Consider the following 17,638-nt stretch of genomic DNA (forward strand, 5'->3'; position numbering starts at 1 on the left):
CTACTGTCAGAGGCGCGCGAAAGGGACGTTTTGGGTAACACGCCCTGGGCACAATGCGGCGTCTTTTTTCTTTATGCAGGGAAATTATAGCATCGTCTAAAGAAGTTAGACTACATTAGTTACAAGCTTTAACGCTATAGACTTAGTATTGTATAGGAAGTTGCACAGGACGTAGGTCGACTGACCTGCCCCTTTACCTCGGCAGACCTAGCTTGGCACCCCACAAAGAAAATGCCACGTCAGCTCAACTGCCCTGCAGGTCAGGTGAAGTATATAGGAATGCATTCGAGCCTAAAAACCATACTATCTGCCTAGGTAAGGTGAGGTAAATGCATTCTTAACGTATTCTTAATGCATTCTAACCTAAAAACCTTGTTATTTGCTTAAGTAAAGTAAATGTATTCTTAATGCATTCTAACCTAAAAACTTTGCTCTCTGCCTACCTAAGGTAAGGTGAATGCGTTCTTAATATATTACAAGGCAGGTTAGACGAGGTATTAGTGTAGAAAGAAGGAGGTCGGGTGAGGTTTTTAGGGTGCCAAGCGGGGTTGGCCGAGGTAGCGGCCCACGTCAGCTGAGCTGTACGCTCTCAACGAGCTGTTCAGTCTCGACTCAGGATGTGCTCACCCCAGCACAGCCACAGCTCAGGTTTGAGCGCGAGCAGCTCAGTTCCCTGAACGGGAAAGGAAATTTCTTGGGTGCACATTGGGATATCAAACTAGCTGTTCCATGACAGCATGGCTCGAAGTGCTGCGGATGAGATGTTGGGCGAAGCGTAGAATAAGCCAACGGCTCCAATTGCAGATGTACACTATTCACCACTTCCCACCGTCTAACCCAACCTGGTACACTAAACTCCTTGAAGGATCGAGCCTCTAAACCCCCTCCCAAACCCCCTCCCCAAACTACGCAGCACCATACAACCCACCCCCCCACCCCCCCACCTTCCCTCTTCACCCATCTGCGACCGGCGAGTGCGCGAGCTATCCTGCAACACGCCTCGTCAGAGTCGGCGATCAGCGTTTCCGCGCCTCAGGCCCGCGGCATCCATTCACCGTGCTAATCGGCATCAGGCCGGCGGAAGGCCGAAACTGGGGGATTAGCAAAACGGCCCACGGTAAGGTTGTTGGCAGATTTGAATCTTATGCGTTCTGGGTAGGTCTAGTAGGGAGAGGAGAGCGAGAGGTGAGTGGGTAGAGCGGGTGAGACGAGGGGGGCGCATGAAGCGGGCGTGAAACGCATGATGGCCGAGATCGTGTGAAGCGCGGTGGGTAGCGGGAGAGACTGGGGAGGGGGAGGGAAACTGAACATCCACAGCGATGTGGTGTTTGTGTGGTCTAGGGGCCTGGGAGATGGCGTTAAGGTGAGAGTTTTCTAGAAGGTGAGTCGTGATGTGTGAAGGTTGGGTTTTTTGGTGGTCTGCACCCCTGGCTTCACGATCGTCAATCCCCAACTTCCCCTCCTCCTACAACACTTCTTTTCTTCGGACTTTAACTTCATGATCATGGCTTTGCCGCAAAATTGCACTCATTTCGGGGCCAGCAACAACCGTTACATCCGATCCACGCGCCCACAGTCTCACAGAATACCACGCTGGCGCCCGCGCGCCGCCCGGCCCGTTTGGGACTTGAGCCAGTTCCCGTCTCAGCGTGTATACAGACCCAAACCAGCCTTACGTACCGAGACAGCGGGGTTTCCACTTACCGGCCAGGCAAATCCGGGCGTTGCTCCCTTAGTTTAGGCCCCACAAGGCAAATATCTTTATATAATAGCCTGAGGATGGCGCTGGGAGAGAGCATTCAGCAGCTTCGAACAGTTTCTTTCCATCACATTTGTAATTCTCTACATTCCTTTGAGTTGATCTCAAGTCTATCCTTTATATCTTCTATCACGCTCTTTTGGGTCTGTGACTCTCAATAAAATTTTGTCCTCTTCCAATCCGATTACTTTATTCGAAATGGGGTATAAATTCATGACCGCGGCCTTTGTGCTTCTCAACCGTATGTCTACCTCACTATCTACATTCCTTCCTCTCTTCCATCTTCAAACCCCCTTCTATACCTTGCACCCATCCTTACCCCCAATACACCCATCCAATCACCCATCTACCCATTTCCACTCTAACACCCCCCAGTCTCCCTCCCCGCCCTCACCCAAGGCACCGGCACCCAATTCATCACGGGCCCCTGCGCCTCCGACGCCGACTGCGCCTCCGGTTGCTGCGGCTTCAATAGCGGCAAATGCGCCGGCGCCATCATCGCCCTCACGCGCGACGGCGGGTGCGGGTTCGGCGATGCGACACCCAACGGTAACGCCGCCGCAGCCCTGCGAGGGCAAAGTCCATCGCCCATAGCCGTCTCCGTCTCCGCCACCGCCGCGCCCGCAGCTACGGTGGCCGCAACTCCCGCGCCCGCTCCCGCGGCTACCGGTGGTAACGGCGCGGGAAACAAGGCGGGGAAGCAGTTCATCACGGGCCCGTGTACGTCGGATGCCGATTGCGCGAATGGGTGCTGTGGGTTTAATACGGGCAAGTGTGCCGGTGCGATTGTGGCGCAGGAGAGGGATGGGGGGTGTGGGTTTGGGGATGCGAGTCCGAATGACAATGCGGCGAAGGCGTTGACGGGGCAGAAGAATAAGAGGTTGGCTGTTAGGGAGATGGTTTGATTAGGGCGGAGAGATGGCGTCGAAGGAGGCAAAATATATAGAGGAGGGGTACCTTGTGGAGGAAAGGGGAGCGGACGCTGGGTGTTGGCTGTTGGCTGTTGGGGAGGGGGAGGAGAAAATTGGTGGTTTCTGCTTTGGGAATCGGTTGTTTGCTACTTCTGGAGGTTCGAAAGGGTATTCCGTTTGCAACTAGCCTCTGGGTCATGTTTGGTGATGCTACGAGTGAGTTTTTGGATTCAGTATCCAAGGCCGTGTGAATAACAGCTGAAACGCCGTCGACTCTCGGACTAGGGATAAAACCCATGGCCGCTTGCATGGTCATCCAAAGGGGAGTGCGTGATTGAAGCCCCACTACACGAATGTCGAGACCTCTTGGTCAACCCTAATTCTTTAGAATTCATGCGATTCAATTTTCGGCCTAGCACAAGTCATGCTTCTTCGCCTCAACTTTCGTTCCCGCTTCAGGCAGGGCCAGACATAGGCTATCGGGTCGAATCAGATCGTCTTCAATTGTATGCTCCTTTCACTTTCCTTGCACTCAATTGCCACCGCTCTTTTCTCGAAATTCGACTGTTAATAGTCAGATTGAACTTCATAGTACAAAATCGGTATCCAGCACTAGTCTTCCCGAATCCCGATGAGCGGATGGTGAATATCGGTGGTGGAGAAAAGAGAGATAGTAATCATACCGGAGTATCACAGAACAAGAGACATATATAGTAATCAGGCCGACTGCTCTTACGTCCCTTCTAGCCTTATGTTCCTCACACATGTAGGCCGCTTTACTCCCACTCATGAAGACTCGATCAAGGCAAGTGAAGTAGATCCGCAATGTGGGATCCGAACTCGATCGAAAACATCGTAATAATGTGGCTTCAGTCGAGTGGAAGAGATAGAGTTTAGTATTGTTGACGTAAAATATCTGCGCGTAAAACTCGAGACAGAAGCGACATTCCTCTACCTTCTAAGAAGCACGAATCACCTACAACGTCCGCGTAGAAACAGAGGGTGGAGATGGTTTCCCAGACCTCCGCCTGATACCTTTCGGCTTCGGCGGAGCAGGACTGGGTTTTGGACCCTTCGTCTTCTTCTCTAGTGATATCCTAGCCCGTGACACTAGATCCATCTTATCTTTGCACGACGTCTCCATGCGCAACACAGTTTCGCGGTATAGGGTCCCACTCGTCCAGTCGTAGCTGCAGCCGACAGCGCGTTGCATGCCGCCTTCGCTGCCGAGAAGCAGGAAGCAAACGGGAGGCCGAGCGGCTTCGAAGAGCGTGACTGTCATGGTGTTCGTGTCGACGAGAGTGAAGATCTAGATTAACTTTAGTGTATGAAGAAGGTCCGTAGGGCTGAGGAAGATACCTTTTGTTCCCCCAATTGACTCTTCTTCGCTCTCTCAACCAGATCCCGCACATCTGCATGCGTGGTCGGGTCAACAGGGATGCAATGGCCATCCTCGTACTCGTTGTCAACTTCATGGCGTGAGAGCGGAGAGCCGAAGGGATGCCATCGGAGTCGACATTTTCGATCTCCAAAGATGAGAACTTCGATTTGGTCGACTGGGAGATATCCCTCGAAGCCAAAGAGCCAAGGCTGAGTATTCCATAGCTTGCCCCCATACAGCGTGTGGATGAGTTTTGGAGCCACGAGCAACATCGGCACGGAGTAGAGAACGAAAACGATACCCCAGCCTTTGATGACGCGGTCATCTATGATGAGCCGTACCAAGTACCGAATCAGTTCAAATGTTCTTTGTTCGCGGTCATCAGAATCAATGGCAAATGGAAGCGTGTATTTGTTCGCGAGCCAATGCTCTTCCTTTTTGAGCCGATGGGCAATCCAGAGCAGGATACCACCAATAAGCACGGCGAGCGATGCAGTGTGAAGCATGAGCCGGACGAGTAATCGAGTCCAAGACCAGCGACGGCGGACGTTCACCGAGGCGAAGGACTTCCAGCGGACGTTCGCGCCTCGGGCACCGTCTACGATGATTGTATTGTCTTCGCCGATCCCAGCGATCTGGCACGTTGGGTATATGTCCCAGAGATTGACTTCGTATGCATCGTCCATGTTGTGCCATGCCTGCGTTGGATTCTTAGGTAAGATGCAAGCTAGGCGTTCGAGGAGGAGATCGCTATCATTTGCGAGGGAAAGTCTATACGAAGCGATTCTATTAGTACAGTCTAGGGTTTCGAGCCTGGCAGTGTTTGAATACCTTGCAAAGGCCTGAAAATCACTATCCGTCCGATCCACTTCCGGTCGCACTCGAAGGAGTCCCATCAAAGCATATGAGTGATCTCCCTCCATGTATTTGCCGTGCTGTCGTGAATACAGACACTGCAAGCCGAGTGTGACTAACTCTAGCCTGCTGAGGATGAGATTGCCCTCGTAATGGTCGATGAGCTGCCGAGATGCGTTTTGGTCCTTCCAAACTAATGGCGCGAGTTGGTTTTTTTCTAGGACAAGCGGAGACGAGTAGCCTCTTTCTAAATCAGCTGCAGTGTAGACTACGATAGGTTTGCCAGCGGGACTGAGGAGCACTTCCGGAAATGTCCAGAGGCGCTCCCCCCACTGTCGTAACATGCTGTCTCTCGTTGGCAAGGGAATTCGAGGGTCGTGGTTCGCGTGAGGTCCGACAATGATTGCTACTGCCTTGGCTCCACGAATGACATCGCTAAGACGGAAGACCTACAGCGGAGTTAGTACCAGATTGTGTATCCTAGCTAAACGTCTTCCTGGAATAGTGGGGAACGTACGTCGTCCTGAACCTGATCAGGATCTGGCATACAGGAACAGCCGATCCAAAAGGCCGAGAGACCTTCGGCTCGAGCGGCAGTCTCAGCGATGTCAAGAAGCAATTGACAGTGGCTCTGAGATTCGCTCGGAAACTGGCCGGTAAAGTAGGATATGAAAAGGTATGGCAACGGCCCCTTGCTGGATTGGTTCTCGGCGATCCAATCATCCACAGACACTCTATCAACCTCACCGAAGGTGGGTGAGGCTAGGTCTCGAATCACACAAAGGTAGCGTGGATGTAAAAGACGATTAGAGACCGGATTTGTCTTTTGAGGTGCATGGTCTGTGTGCTTTTTCGCCGCTTTTTCTTCGAGTAAATTTCGTGCCACCTAAGATACGGTCAGAACCCATTGATCAAGATGAAAGGCATCATGCAAAACATACCTTGGAGTAGCCGTGGAATTTGTAGGGAAAGCAATCGTAACGACCCCCGTTACGAACTTCGCCTTCCACATTTCCTGGGAAACTGATCTACAGCTGTTAGTTAGATGTATTCCACAATGGTTTCTCTTAGACATACCACTAGTATCAGAGCCATCGCAGCAGGTAGGTATTTCAGTAATGCGAGAGCTAATTGTGCCTTCGTCACCTTTTCCGCGTCATATGGGATGTGACTTGCAGGCCAATTGGCAATACGTAGATGGAAGGGGCTGATGTTGCGAACGAAAGTACGGTTCCATGTTGCATGGCTAGACGAATCATCATAGATAGTGTCTACCGCTTGCACAGTGAGTTTTTCCGTACGGCCATTGAACGGAGAAATGTATCTGTCATCGAGCTTGCCTTGGGTCATATGGTTAGCAGCGATGATCGTATTCGAGTAGAAGCCTCGAACCTTCCCGGAATCTCAACATAGAGTCCTTGTTTCGGTAAGTTGTCGTCCCGCCATATACCCATTGGGATGGTTTATAGAAGTGAGGATGTTTGAATTGGATGGAGCTTTTGCCGCTGAAGATGTGAAGGTACCCTTTCAGCGGAATTTCACGCTTCGGCTAGGCGTGCACGAGTTAGAACATGATAAATAATTCAAGGGCAGTACTGAATAATAAGATAATATTTGAGGAGACATACACCGTAAGAGTCATACTGCTCATCTGACACCGCCCTTTCTGCCGTATTAATGAAAGTACCTTTCTCGGCATCATCACCCCTTCGTCGGAACATCTGGTCAAACCATCAATAGATACTCAACGAAAAACTCCGTTGAATGCCTTTGCCCCTACCTTTACCCAGCGACCTTCTCTCTTGGGTGCTACCGGCGCGGCTTGAACCGTTTGCGGAGTTCCCATATAAAGCATTTGACTCGGTGGATATTGCTAGACCTGATGAGGAGGACTTCTTCCAAAGAATCCCAGGGAACTCACGTTCTGATAGTAATTGTTCGCGCCGTATTGAGTGTAAGCGGGATATGGGGACTGATATGGAAACTGTTGGCCAGAAAGTGGCGGGCTTTGATACGTGTTTGATGTGGGATATGGACTGCCGTACATAGGGTGGCCTTGTGACTGGGGAGGGCTCGTGGGAGCAAATTGCGTGTTTGAAGTTGGCGCAACATAGCTATTTTGATATTGGGCTTGTGATGGCTGAGGAGGCGGGTAAGAGCTCATGCTCGAGTGAGGCTGTGTTTGGGCATTTCTGTTTGCAGGATCGAAGTCTCCACCGTGAGCCTATAGAAAGCAATGTTAGACTCTCTCGATTCGTCACGGATGGTGTAAAGACTGTTAACTTACAGGAGCCGTGTTTGATGAGACCGGTGAAACATGGCCGGGGAGATACCCACCTCCATGGGGTATTCTTGAGTCAGCCATGATAGAAACAGCAAGAATTGGTCGAAATTTTCGTCAACTCTGAGATAGTGGTGCGTTAGACACCGATAAAAGATGGACCTGAAGGCGCGGCAGAATTGGAGGGCTGTCGCGCAACTCGGCTCTTGATATATGCCATCACACCCGTTTCTTCTTATTTTGATATCTCCATGCCAAAGGCGGGGGCGGAGTACTGCTATTGGTACCTCATGCACGGAATGTGAGTGGATGGACTGATTGTGATAAAATGCGGAATTCTGCATCAGGCTGAGTTTTATTTTAGGTTGCATTTCGGGTCGAAGAGTGCAAACCTAGAAATGCAGAGCCCGTGCAATGCTTGCTCCTACCTATCACGCTTCCTATCACTGTCGTATGACCTCGCCCTTTATGGCCCATTACACGAGGGCTATCGGCTTCTCGGCTGGAGAACGAAGCCACAATGCAGACCTTCCGTGTACTTATCAGGCACCCCCATGCCGATTCATCCTGTAGTCCGCGAGCAAGCTCACACAGCCCCAAATATCATATATTGTTATTCATATCCTTCTGAATGTGTTATTTTCAAAGTGAAGCTCGGCGCAAATCTTAAGTTAGGAGTTCCTTTGAGGAGTCCGCCGGAGCACGACTAGTCCAAGAACTGTATGGTGCAAAGGCAATGCCCCTCCATCACTGGAATCCACACACGAGGAGGTTAAACGGTTGATGGCGATGTTCCTGGCAAGGCTGAAGGGTTGCATCGTGTCTAGATGGTCGGGGAGGAGGTGGGGAGGCGGTCGAGGAACCTTGTCCGCAAAAGGGCGCTTGTCTCAGTCCGGCCTAGCACTATACTTTTACCATCACCTCAACCTCAGCCTTCCTGCACCCATCCCACATCACCACGCTTGCATAGTGTCCTTCGTTCCCACTCGCCAGCCTCGCTGTATCTGAGTGCAGGCTAGTGTCTGGGCCCTCCTTTGAAGGCAATGATTAGCCGTGAAGCAGAGTCTGGTGGCTTGCATTCGAGCCCAAAGCTCCTAGCACATGCGGAGTATCTATTCCAGTACGCTGGCTACCCCCAGCGACTGAAACTGGGTCCGCAAGGAATGTACCCTTCGTAGCGAGGTTTCTTTTACCGGCTTGGCGTCAGACTTCATTTTCGTCTGTAAGGGAACTGTTCATGACGAGATGCCTCCACTACACGCCCACTTCCCATGCCGTCTTATTGGTTGGCGGTATGAGCACCGTCACGGAGAATGGAACAGAGCTCGCTACACTATATAGTGGCAACAGAAATGTCCAGATGTCTGATGATCTGGCTCTGGATGTGTTCCAATGGAGTCAAGGTAGGAATTCTGCTCACAGCCCAGAATAGTTTAGTTTATACACCTCGCCAATGCTAACATGTCTATGAAGGAGTTGAAGTCGGGCAGTATCATAGTTTGCAACAGGTGTCTGCGCTGGGAGGCCTCCCTCCATGCGACTTGACGGTGATGTATGCTCAAATTCATGAAACGTCCGCGGCAGAGGCTAATTTACATGATCCAGATTTGCACCACTGGATATACATCTCAACTATGAGACGAGAGGTCTACCATCACTATTCAAATATTATGACTTTCCCAATTCCTTTATTCTGGAAAGGAAATACTCTGTGACGCAAGCTTTCGGCACGTATGAATGGAATGATGGCGCGACCTGTAAGTCGATTGCGACACCACTCAAGAAGTGCTTTGGGACGTTGCTCAACTTATCTAGGTTCATGGCTCCATTTTCTGTGTAAAAACATTCACATCGACCGCACGAGGTCTCCAGGCAACCCCGATAAGTGCGAGATCGTGAACGTCATCCCTAACACCATCGCACTTAGACAAGCAGATTATAGCTGGCTACGTTCAGGCTACTTGTTCAAACGTGTACCGCGGGTCTCCGGCAATATCTCTATCAATGGAAGCTCATCCAGCTCTACTACAACTCGAGCCCTTCCAGATCCCGTGACCCTCATATGCTTCGGAGCTCCAGACTCACTCAAGCAAAGGTGTAATAGATTGTTACAAGGGCAACTTTGGGAAAGGTTCCTGAATGATCCGTACACTATCCTCACCATGGTCGTTGAAGAATTATTTTTCCAGCTCGACCATTCCGCCTGGAACCTCTCAGAGGCATTCGGCACTATTGAACATGTACGCCGATATATATTTATAATTTTGTTCAGTCGATTTATAGCTAACTAATCAACTAACAGACTATTTTGACAAGTGCAGAACGTCCAGGGCAAGCGGCAGATCACGTGGATTTCGTCTCTCTCCACACGGTCGCTAAAGCCATCATCTATCTAAATGAAGGAGTTGACGCGATGCTTCTGACGCTAGAAGATATGGCAGCGACATATGATGAGAAGCTGAGCCATCCAGCTACCAAATCCGCCTCAAACTTGAAGGCTGAAATTCGCTATCGCCGCGGACTCTTCCGAAGTACACGACTACGTCTACAAAGCCTCGAGAAACGCATGTCCAACATCATCAACCTGGTAAGACAAGACCATACAACATCAACTACATCCGCACTCTACTGATACACCCCGAGTCCTTCAATCTAGTCACACAACAAGACAGCCGCGTCGTCCAGCGCGACAGCAGCGTCATGAAAATCATCGCCATCGTCACGCTTTTCTTCTTACCTTCCTCCACCATAGCCACGATCTTCGGAACGCAATTCTTCAACTTCGGGGATTTTGGCAATGGGAAGCCCGAATTTCTTGTCAGCTCCTATTTCTGGGTCTTCTGGCTGGTCAGCATCTGCACGACTGTGGCTGTGTTCGTGGTGTGGTGGTTCTATTATCGACGCATCAAGAGAGTGATTAAGAAGCGAGAGATGGTACATCAGAGCGGTGTGTAATCTAGAGGTTTGAGATACGCTTCTTTTCAATCCCCTGGCAAGACTTATCGAACACCCACTTTTAATTACAATCATATTGACAGCCTTACGTTTCTCGGCTTCAGACTTCATTCCAAATTCAGGGAAGGCATGACATAGGCTCTCAAGTTGAATCAGTTCGTCGTCAATTGTATGCTCTCTTCAACTTTCTTGCTTTCAAATGCCCCGCTCTAGTCTAGGAACTTAAGTTTCAAAGTACAAAGTCGGGATTTTCGTACTAGTCTTCCCGAATCCCGATGAGCGGATCATGAATATCGGTGGTGGGGAAAAGAGAAATAGTAATCACACCGGAGTGTCACAGAACAAGACACGCAAATAGTAATCAGGCCCACCGCTCTTCCGTCTCTTCTAACCTTACAATCCTAAGACATGTAGGTCGCTCTATTCCCGCTCATAAAGGCCCGATCAAAGTAAGGTAGATCCGCAATGTGGGATCCGAAAGAGACTAAAAACGTCGTCGTCTTCGGCGGCACCGGTGCGCAAGGTAAATCCGTCGTTACGCGTAAGTCTCCCACATATCCAATCCCAACAGCCCTAACACTCCTAGACCTCGCCGCTACAGGTCTCTACAACATCACAGTCCCAACCCGCGACCCCACCGCACCAGCTGCCCAAGCCCTCCTCACTCATCCCAACACCCACCTCCTCCACGCCTCCTACACCACCACAGCCGGCCTGCGCGCCATCTTCGAGCACCAAGACGCCGCCTTCATCTCCTTCAACTCCTTCGCCATCCGCGAGCCAGACGAGCTCTACTGGACCATCCGCGCGTACGAAATCGCCGCGGCGAGCGGGGTGAAACATTTCGTTTACTCGGGCGCGCCGAACCGGCTTGCGGCGCACGGGTACGACGAGAGGTTTCGGAATGCGCATAATGCGGTTGCGGGCCATCTGACGAGCTAGCTGCAAGCGCAGCCGACGGCGCAGATGGCGTGGACGGTAGTTACGAGGGGCGTGTATATAGAGATGTTAGGGTCGTTGCTGAGACCTGTACGGGCGGGGGATGGGACGTTTGTGTTTGCGGCGCCGATTGGAGAGGGCAGTGTGCCGCTGATGCCGTTGGATGATTATGGGGCGTTGGTGAAGTGGGTGCTGAGGTACCCCGGGGAGAGTGTGGGGAGGAGGGTGGCGGGGGCGCCGTTTGTGACGACGTGGGTGGAGCTGGTGGGGGCGTTTGAGGAGGCGACGGGGATGCAGGCGGTGTTTAGGGATGTGACGAAGGAGGAGTGGTTTGAGGGGATTAAGGGGTATATTGATCCTGAGGAGAGAATGCCAAGGGGGGTAGCGGAGGATGATGAGACGGCGACGACGCTTAGGAAGAGTTTTGGGGCGTGGTGGGATTTGTGGAAGTTTAATGAGCGGGATTTGGAGGCGGAGGGGAGGCAGAGGGGGTCTATGGAGGGGGTCAATCCGGGGAGGCCGAAGTCTGTTGTGGATTGGATGAGGAGGACGGGGTATGATGGGGGGCTGAAGGAGGCGTTGAAGATGAAGAAGGATGAGGAAGCGTGATTGACTAATGATACTAGGAGATGCGAACTATCCTGCTACTGTTTTACATTCTCTCTGTAAGACTTCATGCATTAGAGAATACTCTAGATAAACTAGCTAACACACCTAATATTAACTATTTGAATAAAGTAGTTAGCTAATTGAAACAGTCTGCGGGCTTGTCGGGCAATTTTATACGGAATGGTCCTCTCATTCGTGAACCAACATGGTAGGCAGGAGTGCTTCATGGTAACGGTTTGACACTCTTTTGGTGATGCCGAAACGTCGGCATGGGACGAGGGAAGGCTGCGATTTGACTCTAAGCGTTATGCGGTTAGCGCGCCAAGACAGGTCGCGTCGCAGCCCTTAAATATCGCCCACGGACCTCACCACAACAACCGCCTGCACTGACAACACAACGTCGCTTCGAAAATGGCCAGAAGCGCCGAGGCACGCCGCCGCAAGAACAAGTCCGACAAAGCTCGAGAGAAGCTCCGCAAGCAAAAGCTCAAAATCACGATTGACCGCAGCGTCAAGGGCCGTGGCAAACACTACACGAAACTGCGGCAACGCCAATGGGTCGACAAGATCAGGTACAATGAGAAGAAGTCCACCATGGCATTCTTGTTAAGCGAGCGGGTCAAGGAGCGTGTCCGCGCCGGTCAAGGGTATCCGCAAGCTCACCTGCTCGGCATCCCGCGCGAAGTCCGCCAGCAAATCCTGCTGAACGTCATCCCCTCCGATGTACTCACCGACCTCACGACTGCAAAGCTCCGGAAGTTCTGCCATATGCTTGCAGGCGTCCACCCGGTTATTGGCGCTGAGATGCCATTCGTCCACAAGCAGTACGAGCGGGAGCGTGTCGAACTTCTGCGCACCCGCAACCAGCAGTGTATCATTCCAAGCCGGCTAATCAGCGAGCTCCTCAACCCCATCGTCGCGAACCGCTTGCCGCAGAAGAAGGGAGGCACGGTCAAGTATCTCAAGTTGAAGAAGCAAGCCAGATATAGACCCCAACGTTGCTGGAAGTGCGGATGGCGCCACTACGGCGACACGGTTGTCTGCAAGCCGTACAAGCAACCTGACGACGACGATCTGGGAGGATGGGGAAAGAGTCTGAGGAGCCAAACTGAACACCAGATCGAGAGCTGGGGCCTTGACAACTGGCTGGCAGAGCGGAAGGTAGATGATCGGCTATGATGGGGATCAATCGCTTCACTTAAATATGACTGACCATTTCTAGAACAAACCTACTGTGTTTGGACCACCAGGAGGACCACCACGTGGAGGACCCCGTGAGTCAAATATAGCACCTCTTCTCGCTGGATCTAATTTACTAACAAAATGCAGCCGGGTTTCCCCCGGCGAGCTTCTGAGGCCGTCCGCCTGTTGGATTAGGTGGACCTCCGGGGGTACTCGGTTGGATGCGTCACCGATAACCAATAGGAATGGTTTTCTACCAATGGGAATGGTTCTTTACAAATACAACTTCATGGTTTTCACACTATCCAGTACCACGTGACACCCGACTCATCGGAGCCTTCCACTCTTCTGCCACTGCTTGGGGTGCCTCACCATATTGACGAAGCGTAGCGCGTTAGACCATATTCCTAGTCTGTGTACACTAATTCGACGTTGTCTGAGGTGACTGAACGGGTTTATCAGTCGTTCAAAATGACTGACTTCCATCTCTTTCAATATACTGAAAACAACTTGAGCCACCACAAACAGCGGCAGGACAGGGTACGCAAATCAAGATTAGCTAATGGTATACCAATAGATTTACCGAGGAAGTTCTCAATTAGAGCTCAAGGTGGCGAGGTCCAAAATGCTGTTGCCTGATCTGTTATTGAAAGGATCGGGGTTCTCGGAAATCATAGAGCAAGGCAGCAGCAAGCTCAAATAATTCAGCACTCGTCCACATTCGGTATATACTACGAGGCTAATCATTATTCCACCATCCACAATGAGCAAGAACCCCAAACCCTAACCTCCAATTGAAATGGAATCTTCAAGACCGCGGACGGAGACCTTCATGAGCGGTCTCGCAAGGTTCGTTCAACCTCTGAAAGAAAAGTCAATCTCGAACGTCAACTGCCGCCGAATAAACGCCATGACTTGTTCCATGGCCATTGCTAAATCCACCCAGTTTCCACAACTCTCCCCACTTCTCTGACGTGACCCTCCGCCTCCTCGACGCCTCCTCCGAGCCCGTATACTCTCTCCACGCGCACAAGCTGATCCTGAGCGCACAATCGCATTTCTTCGCAACCTTCTTCGACGACGAGATCCAGGTCCGCCCTCCCCTCGCTCAACTCATCACGTGAACTCACACATAGCCCACAGCAACGATGGACCCCCCAAATTGACATCCACGACGACGACCCCACCGCCTTCCTCGCTATGTTGGAGTACCTGTACAGCGGATGCTACAGCATCCCCACGTCCCCATCCAGCTCACGCAGCTCATCCCCAATCGAACTCGCAGACCCAGACCCCCCCGCAACCGCCCTACTCTTCCACATCCGCCTCCACGCCCTCGCAACCACCTACGCCATCCCCACCCTCCAAACCCTCTGCGCTACGAATTTCACCCTCGCCTCAACCCCCCCTTCCTCCCATTTCCCTACCCCCGCGTGGTTCACAGCGATAGAGCTCCACTACACCCTCCTCCGCCTACCTTCCTCCGCTTCCTCGTCCCCATCGCCGGCGCTGGATCCTATGAGCCTCGCCATCGCGCGCCAGATCTACGCACACCGCGCTGTGCTGCTTCAAGAGTCCAGTTTGGAGGTGAGGGTGATGTTGAAGGAGTTATTGGTGCGATTTCCGCGGCTGGGCGTAGATGTTGCGGGTGAGGCGAGGAGAGCGTGGAAGGAGAGGCCGAGGGGGGGGACGTTGGGGGCGTGCGGGGGGTGTGGGAGGTGGGTGGTGGCGGGTTGGGGGGAGGCGGGGGTTTGTTGGAGGTGTGGGGAGGGTATTGGGAATAGGGAGGGAGGGAAGAAGGGGTGTGGATTTGGGAGGAGGAGGGGTTTTGGGCTGGGGAGGTAGAGGGGGGCTTAAGGGGAGGAGTGAGGGGTGAGAGGTGAGATGGTGGCAGTGGTAATGTTTAATGTGTAATCGTAATGTCTGGTAGTAATGTTTCAGCAATGATAAAAGGGTTAATGACTTTATCATGATTCGCTACAACCAGCAGAGTTTTGTTCTTCGTTATTGAGCATAGGTAAATGATGCGAAATGGCTCAGACCTGTTCCCTTAAAATCCCAAACTCCTATCTCCTTACTCAAGCCTTTACACCTCCTTTGGCAAAACCGTCCACCTACCCAAAAGCACGTCCACAATATCCTCTTCTTCCTCTTCTCCATATCCCGTTTCATCTCCAACAGTCATACTCCCGCGAGAGTACGCCAATACAGGCCCAAGCACGCCCTGTCCGCAGTCTTTGACCAAATCGCGTTCCGTCACCACCATCTTATCCCCACTCTCCTGGTCTCCTTCAGTATCAATTCTCCGTCGTTTGAGACCACCCTCAAAGACAGAGCTTTCCTCTACCTCCAGCTCCGCCATCCTCTTCTTCCCCTTCCCATCCTTCTCCACCTCTTCCCCGCGAACCCCAGCAATCTCATCCAGCCTCACAGGCGTCAATACCCGGCGATCATATCGTATCGACCCAGGGTCCTCGTTAGAGCCAGAAAGGTTGCGGTCGTCGATATTCAAGTCGCGTAGACCGCTGTCCTCCATGCCGAATTCTTGCTCTGAGAGAACGCTGGCGTCGAAGCTCTGGTGCTGGGGATGGGCCGATGTGCTCTTTTCCACGGTTGAAGGGCTTTCCGTGTGAGGCTTGAACGGCGCCACGTTCCCGGCAAGAGCTCCGCTGCTGGTCCCCACGTTCTGAACTAGCTCGGCTGCACGTGCGGTGGCGAAAACAGTATTCGGTTCGTGGCTTACAGGCGGCTCACTCGGGGTAAGTTTTAGACGGTCATATTTGACTTGACCAAAGACGGGTTGGGGAACGGGCTCTTGAGGTGTTGGATCCATCACGTCGGAGAAGCCAGACGCCACTCTTTTGTTCGCACCTTTCCCCTTTTCAACGTAGCTCTGGACTCGTTGGCGGAACCCCTTCATCCCTGGTGAAGAGACAGTCCTGGGAGATGACGTTACTTCCCTAGTGAGTTTCGCGTAATGAAGCGGATCATCGTCTAATAGTTCGACGTCCTCAGTCTTGTTCCTCTTTGCTGCCTCTTGCAGAACCCTTTTCTCATCAGAGGAAAGGTGAGAATGGGAGCTCAGATGGCTGCGGAGGGAATCCGCCTGCACGAAACGGCGTGGACAGAAGGAACATTGGAACATCTTCGCGCAAGCTTCGCGCTCTGGACTAGGTTCACAATAGCCAGCGTTGCTAGCCGAGGAGCTCATCGCAGAGTCATAGGTATGTCCGCCTCCATTGCGGGCGACTATCCCTTTCGGCACACTGCCAAAGCCACGGTCAAACGGTGACGACACGACAGAGCTGCTGCCATGACTTGAATGAGATGTAGACGGGTAGGGTACTAGCGTTTCGGAATTTCCAGCCAGGAGGGGAGAGAATTCTGTTTCTTTTACGTCTGTATCTACGCGGAGGTCGTCTTCGGGCATACCGGTACGACGGATATGCAAAGTCTGGGAGGGATCGAATATAGCTGCGCTACCAAAGCTAGTGGGATTCTTCCCTTTCGATATTTCTGCTACTTCTGGCCAAGATTTCTGTGCGTCTTCAACGTGGAGAAAGGAGTCAAAATCAAAGTTTTCAAGCACATCAGGCCCATCAATCGGCGGGAAGTCGAGATCGGTGAACTCGTCATTGTCAGTCATATTGTCAACCGCCTGGAAAGATAGTCTTACCTCTGCAGGGTCAGCTCCAAATGGCGCACCAGATTTGTCCATGAGGCTTTGCTGTACTGGCGGCGCAGGGGCCGCAACAAACGTTTTCGCTTCCTCAAACGCCTTCTCAGACTGATCAGGCACGGCGTTATTATCAGCGGATGTCGAGGGAGCTTTGAGAATAGCCGATGACTCAAGGTGATCCGTATCCGTGTCAGGCGTCGCTCTCAGCCCAGGTAGCTCGGGGACGAGTTTTCTGCGAGAAAGGCCATTCATTTCCTCATCTTCCTCACTAATGACATCGTTGTCTTGCTCCTTGACTTCATCACATTCCATTTCGTCAGGGTACAGATCCTTTTGACTTTCGTCGTCATCCTCATCATCGGAAGTCTCCGTTTCGGTCCCTATAGTCTGCATACGCTCGAAGAGGGCGATAGTAGAGTTACGGAACAGGTCCGGAGTTTCTTCTCGACCTACGTCGAGGTCTTTTGATGTCAGGGCGTCGTTTTTGACCAGTGAGTAACGCCACTCGTACTGGGATTCTGCCATCTGGAAAGGAGGCAACATTTGGTTCGGGTTTTGCCCTTGCGGTGTCGCATCCTGGCCGTTGAGAAGCGTTTCGACCGGTTCTAAAAGCGCGATTGTTAGCTCCTGTAAGTGTTAATCAAAGAGTGACAGCTGGTAGCACATACTCAAACGGGTTTCCAAGCTCTTAACATATCCGCGCTTTGGTCCGCCCTTCTGGCGAACTTCAACGTAGGCACATCCATGACCAAGTTTGTTGCACGTGCCGCAGGTGGGCTTCGCGCCATCGCAGCGTAGCTTTTTCTTCCGACATATTGTACACGCTTCACGTTTGACACTCCTACAGATTGTGCGCTTGTCGGGGTCACTGTATGGACGCTTCCGCGTCCTGTTAGGGAATTGGTGACCCTCCATCGCGATAACTCCAATCATTGACTCTATAGTACCCGGCTCGGCATTGCCGCTATAAGCCGCTGAATTATTCGAGTCTTGGGATAGCATGGCTCCATTCGGCGAGCTGGAGAGCTGCGCGGCCTCGTGCACTGGTTCTACTCGCGCCGCCATCATGCGTTTCTTGTTTTGTTGC

At 52.0% G+C, this 17,638-nt stretch overlaps 8 protein-coding genes across 8 annotated transcripts; 5 read left to right on the forward strand and 3 right to left on the reverse strand.

Moving 5' to 3' along the window:
- Positions 1-1,957: 1,957 nt before the first annotated feature.
- On the forward strand, positions 1,958-2,664 carry BDZ99DRAFT_522748 (uncharacterized protein; the record flags this gene model as incomplete). The annotated part of the gene is made up of 2 exons (XM_033725723.1): positions 1,958-2,000; positions 2,135-2,664. 2 exons carry the CDS (start codon positions 1,958-1,960, stop codon positions 2,662-2,664), a joined length of 573 nt encoding a protein of 190 aa, XP_033574080.1.
- A 982-nt stretch (positions 2,665-3,646) lies between these two features.
- On the reverse strand, positions 3,647-7,271 carry BDZ99DRAFT_522749 (uncharacterized protein; the record flags this gene model as incomplete). Its single annotated transcript, XM_033725724.1, has 11 exons — positions 3,647-3,979; positions 4,030-4,822; positions 4,883-5,355; positions 5,424-5,792; positions 5,848-5,934; positions 5,984-6,246; positions 6,299-6,455; positions 6,535-6,627; positions 6,687-6,779; positions 6,828-7,130; positions 7,194-7,271. The coding sequence occupies 11 exons, from the start codon at positions 7,269-7,271 to the stop codon at positions 3,647-3,649; spliced, it is 3,042 nt and encodes a 1,013-aa protein (XP_033574081.1).
- Positions 7,272-8,547: 1,276 nt separating this feature from the next.
- On the forward strand, positions 8,548-10,142 carry BDZ99DRAFT_522750 (uncharacterized protein; the record flags this gene model as incomplete). Its single annotated transcript, XM_033725725.1, has 6 exons — positions 8,548-8,590; positions 8,661-8,739; positions 8,793-8,944; positions 9,003-9,427; positions 9,490-9,774; positions 9,831-10,142. 6 exons carry the CDS (start codon positions 8,548-8,550, stop codon positions 10,140-10,142), a joined length of 1,296 nt encoding a protein of 431 aa, XP_033574082.1.
- A 432-nt stretch (positions 10,143-10,574) lies between these two features.
- BDZ99DRAFT_510177 (NAD(P)-binding protein) lies at positions 10,575-11,856 on the forward strand. The gene is made up of 3 exons (XM_033724458.1): positions 10,575-10,683; positions 10,729-11,060; positions 11,097-11,856. Exons 1-3 carry the CDS (start codon positions 10,608-10,610, stop codon positions 11,688-11,690), a joined length of 1,002 nt encoding a protein of 333 aa, XP_033574083.1. The 5' UTR covers positions 10,575-10,607; the 3' UTR covers positions 11,691-11,856.
- Positions 11,857-12,076: 220 nt separating this feature from the next.
- BDZ99DRAFT_465052 (uncharacterized protein) lies at positions 12,077-13,080 on the forward strand. Its single transcript, XM_033720456.1, has 2 exons — positions 12,077-12,964; positions 13,020-13,080. The coding sequence occupies exon 1, from the start codon at positions 12,102-12,104 to the stop codon at positions 12,867-12,869; it is 768 nt and encodes a 255-aa protein (XP_033574084.1). The 5' UTR covers positions 12,077-12,101; the 3' UTR covers positions 12,870-12,964; positions 13,020-13,080.
- A 550-nt stretch (positions 13,081-13,630) lies between these two features.
- Positions 13,631-14,717, forward strand: BDZ99DRAFT_500410 (uncharacterized protein; the record flags this gene model as incomplete). Its single annotated transcript, XM_033723719.1, has 3 exons — positions 13,631-13,721; positions 13,819-13,963; positions 14,016-14,717. Exons 1-3 carry the CDS (start codon positions 13,672-13,674, stop codon positions 14,715-14,717), a joined length of 897 nt encoding a protein of 298 aa, XP_033574085.1. The 5' UTR covers positions 13,631-13,671.
- Positions 14,718-14,824: 107 nt separating this feature from the next.
- Positions 14,825-17,239, reverse strand: BDZ99DRAFT_465054 (uncharacterized protein). The gene is made up of 3 exons (XM_033720457.1): positions 17,220-17,239; positions 16,549-17,156; positions 14,825-16,500 (listed from the first exon to the last, which is right to left on the reverse strand). Exons 2-3 carry the CDS (start codon positions 17,074-17,076, stop codon positions 14,959-14,961), a joined length of 2,070 nt encoding a protein of 689 aa, XP_033574086.1. The 5' UTR covers positions 17,077-17,156; positions 17,220-17,239; the 3' UTR covers positions 14,825-14,958.
- On the reverse strand, positions 17,215-17,385 carry BDZ99DRAFT_337896 (uncharacterized protein; the record flags this gene model as incomplete). The annotated part of the gene is made up of 1 exon (XM_033714326.1): positions 17,215-17,385. A coding segment is annotated over one exon (171 nt), but the record flags the coding sequence as incomplete, so codon positions are not given.
- Between the last annotated feature and the right edge of the window lie 253 nt (positions 17,386-17,638).

This window comes from Mytilinidion resinicola, assembly GCF_010093595.1.
Source record: "Mytilinidion resinicola strain CBS 304.34 unplaced genomic scaffold BDZ99scaffold_14, whole genome shotgun sequence".
Taxonomy (NCBI): Eukaryota; Fungi; Ascomycota; class Dothideomycetes; order Mytilinidiales; family Mytilinidiaceae; genus Mytilinidion; species Mytilinidion resinicola.

Excerpts from the sequence above, each read along its gene's own strand:
- BDZ99DRAFT_465054 (XM_033720457.1), bottom strand. The coding sequence starts at position 17,076 with ATGGCAGAATCCCAGTACGAGTGGCGTTACTCACTGGTCAAAAACGAC. Across the intron at positions 16,501-16,548 it reads TTGGAGCTGACCCTGCAGAG|TTCACCGATCTCGACTTCCC; the intron begins GTAAGACTATCT and ends GACAATGACGAG.
- BDZ99DRAFT_510177 (XM_033724458.1), top strand. The coding sequence starts at position 10,608 with ATGTGGGATCCGAAAGAGACTAAAAACGTCGTCGTCTTCGGCGGCACC. Across the intron at positions 10,684-10,728 it reads AGGTAAATCCGTCGTTACGC|ACCTCGCCGCTACAGGTCTC; the intron begins GTAAGTCTCCCA and ends TAACACTCCTAG. Across the intron at positions 11,061-11,096 it reads TTCGGAATGCGCATAATGCG|CCGACGGCGCAGATGGCGTG; the intron begins GTTGCGGGCCAT and ends CTGCAAGCGCAG.
- BDZ99DRAFT_465052 (XM_033720456.1), top strand. The coding sequence starts at position 12,102 with ATGGCCAGAAGCGCCGAGGCACGCCGCCGCAAGAACAAGTCCGACAAA.